The 15,699-nt window shown below is 36.1% G+C and overlaps 1 protein-coding gene across 2 annotated transcripts in view; it reads right to left on the bottom strand.

The window, feature by feature from the left end:
• ADAM9 (ADAM metallopeptidase domain 9) overlaps positions 1-15,699 on the bottom strand; it is a 94,937-nt gene that overhangs the window by 54,641 nt on the left and 24,597 nt on the right. The window contains exons 4-8 of one of the 2 annotated variants that reach the window (XM_057697285.1): positions 13,512-13,590; positions 5,891-5,967; positions 4,357-4,552; positions 3,055-3,120; positions 1,290-1,361 (exon numbers count right to left, since the gene is read on the bottom strand). In XM_057697285.1, the coding sequence (XP_057553268.1) occupies positions 1,290-1,361; positions 3,055-3,120; positions 4,357-4,552; positions 5,891-5,967; positions 13,512-13,590 (490 nt within the window). The remainder of the gene's footprint in view (positions 1-1,289; positions 1,362-3,054; positions 3,121-4,356; positions 4,553-5,890; positions 5,968-13,511; positions 13,591-15,699) is intronic. The other variant, XM_057697286.1, reaches the window with a different exon arrangement.

The following is a 15,699-nucleotide window of genomic DNA, read 5'->3' as shown; positions in this document are numbered from 1 at the left end:
AATATTGGTATATTTCACTAAAGAAATATCAATGAGTTTGAATACAAGGTGCTACCCTAGGATCCTTTTGGAGGTGTAATGTAATACACAGGGAACTATATGTTACTTACGTACGCATAGTGAACTATATCACCTTTCTAAACTCTTACCTAAAATTCTGACATGCATCCCAAAGGTTTCAGATAAAGGATTACAGAACTCATACCTATTTCACAGAGATACTGTGAGGAATAAATGAGTTAATTAGCGTAAGGCACTTGACTCAGTTTCTAGCATGTTATAAACATCCAACAGAACACTACCATTACCATCAGGATTCATATTAGGGGAACAGCTCAGAGAGGAAACTATAAGAACATGTATCTAATTCTTCAATATCTCCCACTGGATGAATAAACTCCAAAATCTCAAACCAAATCCCTCCCTCCCTCCCTCTCTGTCTCTGTCTCTCTCTCTCTCACACACACACACATACACACACATTGCCATATTATGGTTTCAGAGCAGGAGGCAGCCTATTTAAAGTAAGATTCTCTCAGTAAAAATTCAAAGATCTTTTCATAAATGCCAAAGTACCTTGGCTATCTGCTGTGAAACAAAAGTCATAATTTACCGCAAGACGAGAAAAATTTAAACATATAAATTCTTCTCTGCCCTTTGGCCTCTTCTCTCCTCCCCACTGTGCTTTTGTGCAGCTGCATCAGGCATCCACCAAGCCTCATCCATCGGCAGAAATACCTGCTCAACCATAAAGAGCAGCACTCTGCTAGCATCAACAAGACAACTCCTTAAAAGATGCCCTTCCTTCTTGATCTTTTTAGGGGGGCCATGATGACAATTAGGTCTGGACTGGACTGTGCAAACTGTCAATGATACCTCATTAAATGTACAGCCCTCTGTCTCAAAGAACTCATATAACTGTGCCTTGACTTCAAACAGGGGTTGGGAACAGTTCACAGAGCTTTCTAAAATGCTCTTCCTGGGTTATAATCCTCAAATTTGACTTGAATAAAATTATCCATTTCTTTCTTAGACCAAGTGATGAATTTTTCATTGACACTATTCTAAAGATAAAGTAGATACTAATTTGAAATCTCTTGCTTGTCTCAGAGTCTCTCTACAATTATACTTTCCTTTTAAACACAAAAAAGTTACAAAACAAATCAGAGAGCAGACCCCTAAGACTGAGTTACTCAGGCTCTAGAATAATCAGAGCTCAAAATGAGACCATTTGAAAATGCTAGTCGGGAGAGGACAGAAAAGCCCAGTTAATAGAAAATGCAACTCACGCTATCCAAGTAGTTTGCTAAACGAATCATCTCTTCCCGTACCGCAGTCTGGTTTCTTCCCATCATGTCATACTGAAAAGCAAAGGAGGAAAATCATTATCGCCAAAGCAATTTAAGAAAAAAATTTTCTATAATCCCTTACAATAAAGAGAAGAATTCAAATATTTCCTCTGAACCAAAAACTGAGGCTTAGACATTCCCCTGCATTTCAAACTAATAAGTCTAAAGGATACCTTTCAGTGCTGAATAGAAGTAGAAGAATAATCATAATAAAAGAAAAACAGGTACGTGTGTGAAATGAATAATGAAAAAGCACTGAACTCTTCAATTTCTCCAAAGTAGTAGTACAACTTTAAAATGAGTTTTGTTCTTAATGGTCTTTTAATTCATGATAATGCTAAAATATTTTCAGGCACTTTACAAAGGTAGACTTTAAAACAATCAAAATGCATAGATAAAGGAATGAAAGACAACCTAAAAGATTTCCTGATCCCTTCATTTCTTAGGCTAATGACATTACCAATAACCCATTTCTAAACTCTGGACTAAGTTAACAAGCAGAAAGTAACCAATGTTCACTAGTGAAAACATGATCTGCAGGTAGAAATACAGAGATACATAAAAGGCTAACCATATTAAGTCAAACAGTTGATACGACTGATTCTTTGAGACCTAGCTGAATTCAAATGTTTATTTTAATGTTATTTTAATATAGCCAACTTAATAACTAATTAAAAGAACATTTTAAAAAGAATATGTGGTTTGGCTCTATGATAAAGGCATTAATACCAGAATATATCAGATTTTATCAATTAGGCATTTTATCATGATTCTCCTAAACAAGAAAAAAAGATTTAATAGTTTTGACAAGGTTTGATTAAAATGGGACCATTTTTCTTTTGAAACATTCTCTACCTATGCGGAGAGAGTAATAAATAAAAACTCTTCAAATCTCGATTTTTGTCACTTGCGCGCAACATCCTATAGCAACCTTTTATACATTGTCTGGGACAGAGTTCACACTTGTTCATATTCCCTTAGGCTTCTTCCTTCTACACTTCAGGATAATGAACCTATAATGAACAAATCTGAATATATTTCTATCTCTTAAAAAGATGGCTTGTTTTTCTCCAGTCTACATACAAGAGATTTTTTTTTAAACCATAAAAATCCTCAAAACTGTCTCTGCAGGTTACAAGAAAGGACTTGTCAAACATGTTAAGTTTCTGCAAACAACTTCTTTACACAAACAACAAAGCTGGCAGTACCAGTCAGACAAAACATTTCAAATAATCTATAAGTTAAACTATATAGCAGTTGTATCTAAAATTGATAATCCTCTAAATACTGAAATAGAGACATAACTTCTTTTAGTTGAGTAAAGCACAATTCTTAAGTATGAATAAGGACAATGGCCTGGTGTTATTCTGTATGGTGAAATAAATAGTAAATGCTAAGCTGATCCATTCTCCTCTGCTCCCTTCTAAAACATGCCAGGACCTGGAAGTTTTCTGTCTCTTAAAGTGAAGTATAGGTTAGCTGAAATTCTAGAAAGCAAAGCAATTTTATTAAGCAACGAAGCAATATCTGCTTAACTGGATTTATCACCACATTGTTCAAATGCATCTGAAAAAAGTCATTTTAGTTTTAAAATTACATGTAACAAAAATCAATACAAATATATTATGTTTTATATTTCCTTCATGGGATGCTCACTTCTCATCTGCTTTTCATGAAAAAGAAGAAAAACTGTCACCAATCCTACCCTTTCCTTGTCTACGACAATGAACAGCTCCACATAGCGGGTCTGTGGCAGGACAGCTCTTCTTCTCTGTCAAAAACACAAACATCATAAAGGCAAAAACAAAAAAAAGGTATATGGCTACACGTTTTTCATACGTAATAATCTTACCCTAACCTCTAGTCACTTATTTCATGTCTGCCAAGAACTTCATAAAATGATTTTAACACATCCGAGATCAACAAAGCCAAAAATATATTTTTTTAAAAAGTGATACCTGCCATCTGTACTGACCTGAGAAAAATTCTAGTTATTCAATTTTCCAAAGCAGAATTACTGATCTTCTAATATCTAAACTACACACACACACACTTTAATAGGAAACCCCATTACTGTGTTGAGAGTGGAAGAAAGAATATCCACTAATAACCCAGAGCAGAAGGAAGGACAAGGTTGTCACTTTGTTTTTTGTTGTCGTCCTTTTTTTTTCCTTCCAGTTTCATTGAGATACAACTGACACTGACAAACAAGGTTGTCACTTTAAAAAAATAACTAGTTTTGTGGTTTTACAGAAATTTATATAAAATATAGAAAAAGCTAAAATTTCCAATGATTAAAAAGAACAGTCCAAGAATCAAAAGAATGAATGGCAGGAGAGGCAATGAAAATAATGCCATAAACTAGTATGAGTTAGTTAAAATACACTCGAAGAAGCAGGAGCCTCTTCCAACACAGCGACATCACTCATTATATGGAAAGCTGCCTTGTCTGCAACTGAGGTTCCCCTGGTCCTAGAAACTGTTCAGGTTAAGAGACCCTGTCAAGAGTAAGCCAAGGAATCCTAAAGAAGCCTCAAAACAGGGATAACACGAGTGTCCCTGGCAAACATCTAAGATCATTAAAGTTCTAAAACTCAATCTCCCTCTTTCCCTCTCTCTTTCTCACTTTAGAACTCCAGAATTTCTACTCCAGTCCGTGTAAAGGGTATACACACACACACACACACCGCTCCCCCCCACCAAAGAAAAAACAAAAGAGCCCACTGCTCTCTCAAAGTCACTGTAATAGACTATTAGGTAGCAATGACAAAAATACAGTTACTGTTGAAGACTTAAGCCCTAGTTTCCAAAACACAGACACCTGACTGTACTCAACTTGGTGGCAGGAACTCTGTATCACTCATCTTTTTATCCCCTTAGTACTCATCACAATGTCTGGCACATAGTTGGCAAAAACACAGTAATAACAGGTATTGTTTTAACGCACAAATACACAATTTTTTTTAAACTTGTATCTGAGTCATGAAGAAATACATTATTTCCTTACTCGAAGTAGCTGAGTGACACTAGCAGGCTCTTCCTCTTCATCCTTTGCGGTTTCTTCCTCTATGTCCTTGTTGGAAACCCCACATTTCAGAGGCTCTTTGTGGACATCATCCATTCGATAAAAGATGTGTTCAAAATGAGAGCTGTTTTGCAGGGGTTCAATCCCATAACTCACATTCTCTATATGCAGCAAGCCTCTAAGTGTTGTATTCCACATACACAATTTTTTAGAATAAAAAAAAAAGAAAACACAGGAAAAGGAATTAAGAAAACTGAATTCAATTCCTAGTTTAACACGTGTAAGAAGGGGTAGCACAGTATCAAGAAAAATAGAGAGGCTTTAGAGTCAGGCAGACCTAAATTTAAAGCCCCAAACGATGACTGACTAGCATGACTACCTAAAAGTTACCCTCTGAGGGTTCACTGTATAAGGAAAGGCAATTCAGAATAGTAGCTAAAAGTGTGAAGCCTGGAGCCAGAGGACCAGAGTTTAAATCCCAAATGTTTCCTATTAGCCTTAGTTTACGTTCTGCCTTAGTTTACATTCTCCATAGAGTTGTCCTGAAAACTAAATTATTTAATAAGTGCAAAATACTTAGAACATCACCTGGCACACCGTAACTGTCCTGTGTCATTACTTAAACGCAGACAGTAGTCCTAGCCATCTCATAGAGTTGGATTGAGAATTTAAAGTAGTATTTATTAGTTCAATCAATCATGCAACCAATCAACCAGCCCAGGGTCATACTGCCAGGCCCTCAATAAATTTAATTTTAATATTATTATCACTTCACTTGATACATGATACAATTTCTCTGAATGTCAGCTTGCTCACCTAAATATGGAAATAATCAGCCCCTTTTCACAGTCATTATGAGACTTAGATGAAAGAATATAGGTGAAAATTTTATAAACCTAAAGGGTGACAGAAAGTTAAAGTATGATTTATTTTATTTATTTATTGGCTGTATTGGGTCTTCTTGCTGCACACGGGCTTTCTCTAGTTGCTGAGAGCGGGGGCTACTCTTCATTGTGGTGCGCGGGCCCCTCATTGTAGTGGCTTCTCTTGTTCTGGAGCACAGGCTCTAGGCGCGTGGGGTTCAATAGTTGCAGTACATGGGCTCAATAGTTGTGGCTCACGGGCTTAGTTGCTCCGCGGCATGTGGAATCTTCCCAGAGCAGGGCTCAAACCCATGTCCCCTGCATTGGCAGGCGGATTCTTAACCACTGTGCCGCCTAGGAAGTTCTAAAGTATGATTTATTTTAAATAGCAACATTTATCTAGTGGTCTCAAAACATGAAACTTTTTCTTTAGATGTTAAAATTCATCAACTGTAACATTGTCCTAAATAAACGTGCCAAGAATGACATCTGAAACACAGCTATAAAGACCTTCAGCAACATCAAAGTAAAATCTAAATTTGTCTCTTAAAATGACCTGATCTGGAGACAGAGAGAGGTAAAGCAGAAAGAGATAAGGGAACAGGAAAAAAAACAAAAACAAAAACAAAAACCCGATAAAGAAAATTCCTTACCTGAGTCCCAAACAGTTGCTAAGAGCAATGGATGAATCATAAGCGCCCTCCACATATCCCCAATAATGACAGTGATTCTAAATGATAAAAAACCATATTATCTTCAAATACTGTTACACTGCTGAAAATCATCATAGAAACTGCAGAACTAACAAAGTCATTTTAGGTCAATAAACTAAAAATTTTATTTCTACTACTGGCATCTCACAATTATCACATGGCATTCTTTGGACTACTTTCAGACTGTCACCCTACAGCTACACAAATGTTTAGGCAGAATTCCAGAGGATACTAAGTACAAACAACTCTATCCCAATAACCTTTAAACCTAGAAGCAGAACAAGGCAGCATAACGTCATGTTTAACATTTTTAATCACAGGCAAGAAGACACCACAGCAGCCAACTGAAATCCAATACAGAAGAGGACCTTGTGACAGGCTAAGGACACCAAGGTGGAAAAAGTTCAGTACACAGCAAAAACAGTGACTTTGATTTTCTTTTCTTCCTATAAGCACATTGATTGTATTATTATTATTACTAGTTATACATTTAACCATCTTTAAAAATTGAAGAGCCTTTATCCTTAATTTTGAGCAAGAAATTGAGCAGATTTTTTAGTACACAATGAGTCTTTTTCACCTTTAAAACAATTGTGAAGCACTTAAAAAAAAAAAAAAAAAAAGCCAAGGGAATGGGAGGAGGAGGAGGACTAGCCCTATCAGACTTTATGACATACCATCAGGCCTTAATAATTACAATGGTAGAGTCCAAAAAACTATTGGTTACCAGTGGGGAAAGGAGAGGGGGGAGAGGAAGTAGAGGAGTAGGGGATTAAGAGGTACAAGCAATTAAGTATAAAATAAGCTACAAGGATATATTGTACAACATGGGGAATATTACCTACATTTTATAATAACCATAAATATATGAGTATAACCTTTGAAAACTGTGAATCACAATACTGTACATCTGTAACATATACTATTGTACAGCAGGTATACTTCAATAAAAAATAATGTTGACAAAATTTGAAAAAAAAAATTTTTTTTAATTTTTAAATAAGTAAATAAAACAGTAGGGTCCTGGTGGTGCATTAACTGAGAGACCAATCAGTGCAGCAGAATACAAGGTTTCAAAATAGACTGAAATACCTGTGGATCCTTATATGATAAACATGGCATCTCAAACCACTGAGGCAAAGATGCACTTTTTAATAAGTGGTGTTCAGCCCACAGATTAGACATTTGAAAATGGATAAAAGTAGATCCATACCTCACACCATACATAAGAATAAGCTGCAAATGGATCAAGAATCTAAACATTAAAAAACAGATGAATCCATGCAAGAACTAAAAGAAAACATGGGTGAATTCCTCTTTAACCTGGTGTAGAGAAAGACTTCCTATCACTCAAAATCTAGATGAAACAGAAGAAAAGACTGATAATTTTTACTGTATTAAAAAAAATTTTTTTTTAACTTCTACGTTAAAAGAAACACCAAAAAAAAACAAAGTCAAAAGACAATTCACAGACTGGTGGGAAACATTTGTAACTTTTATCACAGATAAAACTATACTATATTATGTATAATACAAACAACTCTGAAACATTAAAGGGGGAAGATTAAACCCAACAGAAGATGGAGCAAAAGAGTTGAACAGACAACTCACAAAAGAAGATATAAAAATGCCCTTATACAAATCAAAAGATTTTCAATTTCGCTAATAATAAAGTAAGAACCCATGAGTCGACGCTGATATAAAAAATAAGGAAAAACTCTTCCTTACAGTGGAAACCACCAATGAATACAGAAGCACTGATGCAATTAGGGAATCGCCATTTTAACAACCATCATAACAACTGATTCAGGCAAATACTAAAACTAGTGAGTAAAAATCTGACAAGCATCAGGACAGCTACAGAGCCTCAAACTATCTAACCAAAATATTAATTAAAAAGGCAAAACACAGTAACTTTACAAAAAAGAAACCTAGCAGACAACTCCTTAAATCATCAATGTTAACACTGTCAGTGATCAATTAACTGCAGCAGGCACTCATGATACGATACAGAGAACCACTCAGTGTCCTTTCTGGGTGGATTCCTGCCAAAAGTGCATAACCTGAATCTGATCGTGACTAAACGTCACACAAACTCAAAGTGCAGGACATTCTACAAAAAGTTGGCCTGTACTTCTCAAAAATGCCAGTGTCATGAAGACTAAGGATTTCTGGAATAAAGGAGACAGGAGACTGTGCTGAGCACGACACATGAACTTGGATTTCCTTTCCCTATGAAGTACATTATTGGGATAATGGACCAAAACAAATATCAATAAGATCTGTAATTGAATAACAATATTGCTTCCATGTTAACTTCCTAATTTTGAGAACTATAGTATGGTGACATAAAAGAAATTCTTGTTTTTAGGAAATTTACATTGAAGTATTTAAGGGTAAAGGGATACTAGGTGTACAACATACACTTCGGGGAAAAAAAAATAGAGAAGAAGGGATAAAGCATATGTGATAAATGCTAACATTTGGAGAATCTAGGTCAACGGTATGCATGAATGTTTTCTATTATTCTTGCAACTTTTCTATAAGTCTAAGACTGAAATTATTTTTTAAAAATTAAACAATTATGCACTAAGCAACACAGTCTAAATTTCAACATTTTACAACTTTTTCCAGTGTGGAGCTATTCACAACCACTGTTTTCCTTTCTAGTGCTTTATAGTTAAAGTCTAGCTTTGATACTGTCTTCTTCTCACTAGAAGAAAATAAATACCCCTACTATCACAGATGAGGCAGCACTTATGAGACAGTAATACAGTAACTCACAGTGCTCAAAAATTAAGTGCTTCTCGCTTCAACTATAATAGAAGCTGAAATTTGACATGACTGAAATCCGGCAGTGGATCACTTAATCTACCAATTTGATGGTATTTCTTTAATAACTTGGTTTTATTAAATCTTTCCCAAACCTTCCATTTAGTTTTAAAAAAAACCCAACAAATCCTATTTCGCAAGTTTACAAAACATCTAATTGAATCTCATGCTTATAGTAAATGTATAAATGGCATAAACAGTTTGGAAACACACCAACTGCAAGCAAAAACTCAACTACTGGTAGCAGAAGTACTTAGAAATGTTTGAGAATAGCCTCCTGCCATGAGAGCCAGTGAGCTTGGTACAGTCAGCAAACGTTTCAAAGAAGGAGCATTAATTAACTGAAGGAGTTAGTTAAGAGACTTTCTAATGCACTTGCAAGACACCCCAAAGTTCTAAGACTACTACTAATTTGGAGTTTTATTTCACACAGCAGCTTGTATCAAGGGGTTATTAAAACTGTGTTTCTCTGTGAAAAATGGCCTTGTGAAAGATGCTGATGATGAAAGCCACATAAAAGCTTTACAAATTACTTCAATTTGAATAACAGAATCACAAGGGAGAGCATTTACATTTTCTCCATGTAACTTAACTGCATTTTACAAACAAAAAAGCATATGCCATCGTGATATCTCACAACATTGCCACACACAAAAAAAATCCAGGTACCAAAGTTTTAAATACTATATAAAATCTACAGTCATGCTTTTTTCTATCTAAAGAATATTCAATAATCAATAAGCAAAAGGCTCCATCTGTCTTAGTTTATATTTTTCAAACACCCAGGAAAACATAATTAAGTCATAATACTTTACAATAACAGTTGCATAAATTTCTATATAACTGAAATCTATTTGTAGTAGTTTTAAGCATATAAACTTTCAATAATGGTAACAAATAATATTTATTGAGTTCACAGTTATTGGACTGACTGTTCTAAGTACCTTACAAGGATTAACTCATTTAAGCCTCCCAATAATTCCATGAAGTTATAATTGTTATTCCCATTTTAAGGTGAGGATACTAAGGCACAAACGGGTTAAAGAAATTTGACCAGCAAATAAATAATAGAGCCAGGAATCAAGTCCAAGCAGTGTGTGTCACCAAAATCCAGACCAAGAAACCTCTCCAAAAGAAAAAATGCCTTTTTAAAATCACTGCTTTTGTTGAGCAGCATAAATTATGTGGTCTTTGGTCTCATGCTATAGTAATCTTCAGATGGATGACTGGATGGATGGATGGATGGATGGATGGATGGATGGATGGATGGATGAATGGATGACTGGATGGATGGATGGATGGATGGATGGATGGATGGATGGATGGATGACTGGATGGATGACTGGCTGGATGACTGGATGGATGGATGGATGGATGGATGGATGGATGGATGGATGGATGGATGACTGGATGGATGGATGGATGGATGGATGCATGGATGGATGGATGGATGATCTGTGGTCTGGTTTATGCTATCATGTACATAAAAGCTCCTCTACTACTCTGCTATTAAACAATGGACAAACAATAAAACAAAACAAATAAAACAATGGACAAACAGAACACTAAGATAACAGAATCAGAAAATGGGCCAGAAAAGGATAGCTCACTTTTTTTTTAGATTTTTTAATTTTTGTTTATTAGTTGACTTTATTTTTGTAAGTGCAAGAGTTCTGGTAAATGCAGTAAATGTTTACCGATATTAAATAATTCAGTTATTAAAATAAATAATTTAAAATAAAGATTTTGTCTTCTATTTATTTGAAGAGTGCTGCAAAAGTGCAAAACTAACATAAACAATTCCACCTAGCAGAACATAACAAAGCTCAGGGGAAAAATAATATGTTTAACGGTAACAAAGATTTCTCATGAAAACTACAGCAAAAAATAATACATAATACCTAATTGTCAAAAGGGACTTTAAGACACTCTTCCCAACTAAAATTAAAAATGTTTATGTTCTAATTAAATAACACATAAAGCCAAAGTTGACATCTGCCAATTACTTCAAGTATTCATGGCCAGTTCTGTCCTCAGGAATACTCTGCTCTCTGATGCAAAGAGAACCACATTTCTTTAGAAAAGAACTATTTTCAGCAAAAAGTCAGAACATATAATAGCAAACAAGTGCTTGTTCTTTACTAAGTACTAATGGAAAGTCAAATGGTTTAATAAGGAAGTAAGATGTGCTTTAAGAGGTATCAACTCTCAGCAAAAAAAATGTTAAAAAAATCTTGAGAAGGAAAAATGGAGTTGGTGGAATTAGGCTTCCTGACTTCAAACTATACTACAAGGCCATAGTGATCAAGACAGTATGGTACTGGCACAAAAATAGAAAGCAAGATCAATGGAATAGAATAGAGAACTCAGAGGTAAGCCCAAATACATATGGGCACCTTATCTTTGACAAAGGAGGCACGAATATACAATGGACAAAAGACAGCCTCTTCAATAAGTGGTGCTGGGAAAATTGGACAGCTATAGGTAAAAGAATGAAATTAGAACACTTCCTAACACCATACACAAAAATAAACTCCAAATGGATTAAAGACCTACATGTAAGGCCAGACACTATAAAACTCCTACAGGAAAACACAGGCAGAATACTCTATGACATCCATCAAAGCAAGATCCTTTTTGACCCACCTCCTAGAATCATGGAAATAAAATCAAGAATAAACAAATGGGACCTCATGAAACTTAAAAGCTTTTGCACAGTGAAAGAAACCATAAACAAGACTAAAAGGCAACCCTCAGAATGGGAAAAAACAGTTGCCAACAAAACAACGGACAAAGGATTAACCTCCAAAGTATACAAGCAGCTCATGCAGCTTCATACCAAAAAAGCAAATAACCCAATCCACAAATGGGCAGAAGACCTAAATAGACATTTCTCCAAAGAAGACATACAGATGGCCAACAAACACATGAAAAGATGCTCAACATCACTAATCATCAGAGAAATGCAAGTCAAAGCCACAATGACGTATCACCTCACACCGATCAGAATGGCCATCATCACAAAATCTGGAAACCACAAATGTTGGAGAGGGTGTGGAGAAAAGGGAACTCTCCTGCACTGTTGGTGGGACTGTAAGTTGGCACAGCCACTATGGAAAACAGTTTGGAGGTTCCTTAAAAAACTAAAAATAGAACTACCATATGATCCAGTAATCCCACTCCTGGGCATATACCCAAAGAAAACCATAATCTCAAAAGAAACATGTACCATAATGTTTATTGCAGCACTGTTTACAATAGCCAGGACATGGAAGCAACCAAAATGCCCATCAACAAATGAATGGATAAAGAAGATGTGGCATATATATACAATGGAATACTACTCGGCTATAAAAAGGAATGAGATGGAGCTATATGTAATGAGGTGGATAGACCCAGAGTCTGTCATACAGAGTGAAGTAAGTCAGAAAGAGAAAAACAAATATTGTATGCTAACTCACATATACAGAATCTAAAAATGGTACTGATGAACTCAGTGACAAGAGAAGAACAAGGACACAGATGCCTTGGAGAATGGCATCTGGAGAATGGACTGGAGAACTCGAGGTTTGGGGGGGCAGGGGGTGAAGGGGAAGCTGAGACGAAGTGAGAGAGTAGCATAGATATACATATACTACCAACTGTAAAACAGATAGCCAGTGGGAAGTTGCTGTATAACAAAGGGAGTTCAACTCGAGGATGGATGATGCCTTAGAGGACTGGGACGGGGAGGGTGGGGGGGAGTCGAGGGAGGGAGGGAATACAGGAATATGTGTATAAATACAGATAATTGAACTTGGTGTACCTCAAAAAAAAATCAAAACAAAAATTAAAAAATAAATCAAACTTTTCCTTTTTATAATCAGTAAGGATTACCACTAAATAGAAGATTATTTTCCTGGTCTTTTTTTTATATTAATTAATGACTTTAAAAGTATTAATTAAATGGATTTAATTACAAGCAAAAGTAATATTAAAAATATGTGACTTCAAATCATTTCTCTTTTCAGTGCTTCTGGCAAGAAAGTAGTGTTTATCCACAATGTCAGAAGTGGAAATACTAGTTGGCAATAATCAGGAAAAACTGTTAATTTAGGAACAAAACTGAGTTTATTCTCTTTTTGTATACTTAATTTCTGTAACTAACTGCATTTAAGGTTTAGCCTACCATACCTTATTTTTATTCTAAACAAAATTTGCACAGACAGTAATAGAGATGTTGTAATTGGTTTAGTTGTATGGACATATGTTAACTATGAAAGGTTAACTACTTAATACTCTTAGAGCAAAAAAAAAAGTTAATATAGGTGTAAAAGGCAAGGTAAATGAATAATTCCAGAGTAAGGATTGAAAATGTCTGGGTAAATGTATTCCTGATCAGGATAGGGTCTTTAAAATAAAACCTCACAAAAATATTGTATTTACTGTCTGTCCTGATTTTAGGTAAAATAAATATTACTACATTGAAGTTGTAAATAAAACCATTCTGTTTCCTGGTCTTTTAAAGAAACACCTGACCATGCAGAACCATGAGAGCTATAAGGTAAATACAGTTTAATTTATGTCAATGTACTCATCACTCCCACCCCAGGACAATACCATATATTATAATATCAAAGGAGGGCTTTAGGGAAGCACAAGGTAACAGTTCTGAGTACCTGAAGAGAATGCACTTTGAAATTATAATTGTTTCAAATTCTGCTATAGGGTCAAGAGGAAAATATATTACCTGTATATCAGGGTAGTCAGAGATCAGAGCCCCTTCCTTGTTGTAGGTATAAACTACAAAATCTTTGGGTAAAAGGTCTCTGCAAGAGGAATAAAACACACTGTTTAAAATTATTTTATCTATTTACAACTAAGAACACAACTTATAAGACATTATTCCTAGAAGAGATGAGCAGAAATAAAAACTTCCACCGGACAAACTGTTACTTACAGAAGGAGCTCCCATAAAACTAAAAGCTCATGAACGGACTTGCATCTGAAATCATGTACATTGCTCCCTCGGAAAGAATGTTTAAGCTGCATATTTGTTCTCATGGTCACAAAATGCTGGTTTGCAGAAAACATATGTAACTTCCTTAAAGTTTTCTGATACATATTATAGGAAAAGTATAAATCAGGTTATATAGTACACCATATTTCTAGAAGAAAACAAATGATTTTACCCTCTTTTAAATGGCCTATAAAAAGAAGCGGCACTCATTGCCTTAACCTCCTTACATGCAGGGGCAAAATCTGTGTCAATTGGTGGAAGAAACAATTATTGCTGATTCTTGAAGCTTCCTTCCATGTTAAGGGAGATTGACGGTGGAAACGACACATGCAAAGATAGGGTTAGCTTTGCGAAAGAAAAAATATCCAATGACACTTGTTCAAGATGGTAAGGCAGACTTTATTATCGACATAAGTATAGGGACCACTGCAAAGGGATTTTACAGAGGGGAGAAAGACGAGGCTCAGCTCCAAATACAGCAAGCGGGAATTTACAGCCAAGGAGCAGGGTGGGGGTCAGTGGATGGAAAATTACTAAGAAGAAACACCAGGGGTGAGGGGCATTCTGGCTAAACCAACCTAACAGATTCTCGCTGAAGACAGGCCAGGATGATCAGACATCACTGGGTGGGGAAGAGGGGAAGGGGATAAAGAAGCTGATCAGACATCCAGAGTGATCAGATATGGGGGGAGGGGGAGGTTCTTGCTAAAACTAGACGGTACAACAAACTACACTGATGCGCCTAGGAGAATGTTCTAAAGTTTGGCCAAGCAAAGAATCTTTTTCAGTCTCCCTTCTTGTTCAAGGAAAGAAAAAACATTCTTCTTTCCTCTGAATAATGCAAGTCCATTTCCTCATGCAGTTGTCTCTTGTTCATTACAGACCAGCTGAATCATCTATTGGAACCTGGTAGTAGAGGATATTTGCTGGGTGGTGCTAGCACTCAGGCATGTAATGAGGGGAGTTGCTATGAAAAATAAAAGAAAAACAAAAGATTAATCGTTAGAAACCCAGTTTCGGAGTCCAGTGGACAGCCATCAAGATTTTTTAGACTTGAGCTTGGAGCATCTTCAGATGGTAAAGTGAGGATGGCATTGGCACTTGACAAATTTTCCTGGTTTGCAGTCTGAAGGTCACTGGTGATAGCATCAGGTATTCTGATGAACTTCCTAAGTGGCCCACGCAGCAGGAGGCATGAAGCTTGCCCATAAGTGATCTGCTGTAATCATTTTTTTGAAGCTTCTATCAAGTCTTCCAGCTATAGTTTACAGAGTTTCAGGAAAAGGGCAGTTTTAGTTCTCAATGATTCCAAGTCAGAAAGGATAAGAATTGGAAATGTTAACTTAGAGGGCTGTAGCCAGATACTGGAGGAAACTAGAAGAATTCGGGATCTGGTAAAGCTGGCAAAATGTCCAAGATGAAGGCAGCAACGGTTTACTACAGTTTTCCACTGAAACAAATGAAAAAAACATTGTCTCTACAGTCACCCCCATTTCTGTGAAAGATAAAGTAAGACTAATCTGTTTGCCAGTAAGTCTGGTCTCATTAAACCTGGCCTGGTTATCTACATAAGTACAGCAAAAATAGTAATTCACCACATAGTACCTTGTTTGAGTTTGCTTTGCTGGAGCATTTCATAAGGAATAAAAGCCTCTCAAGGCTGAGAAGCCAAGTCAAGAACTCACCACCAGATCTGCCTGCAATATCTAGATATGGGTGAATTTCTCTCTTCTGGAGGTCCCCCAAATATCCTGAGGTCCCTGGGCCTGCCAGAAGTGACCTTCCTTACTCACCTGTAAGGCAGGAAACCCTGTAAGCCAGGAACAGGCTAGTTTTTCCAAAGGAAACTGTATAAACACTGCCTCCTTAAAGTCAACCTTAGTTCCTTAAAGCTATCTGGTCATATCTGATTGGATAC

Source organism: Hippopotamus amphibius, chromosome 10 (assembly GCF_030028045.1).
Source record: "Hippopotamus amphibius kiboko isolate mHipAmp2 chromosome 10, mHipAmp2.hap2, whole genome shotgun sequence".
NCBI classification, from domain to species: Eukaryota; Metazoa; Chordata; class Mammalia; order Artiodactyla; family Hippopotamidae; genus Hippopotamus; species Hippopotamus amphibius.
This window is presented reverse-complemented; position numbering and strand designations above follow the sequence as displayed.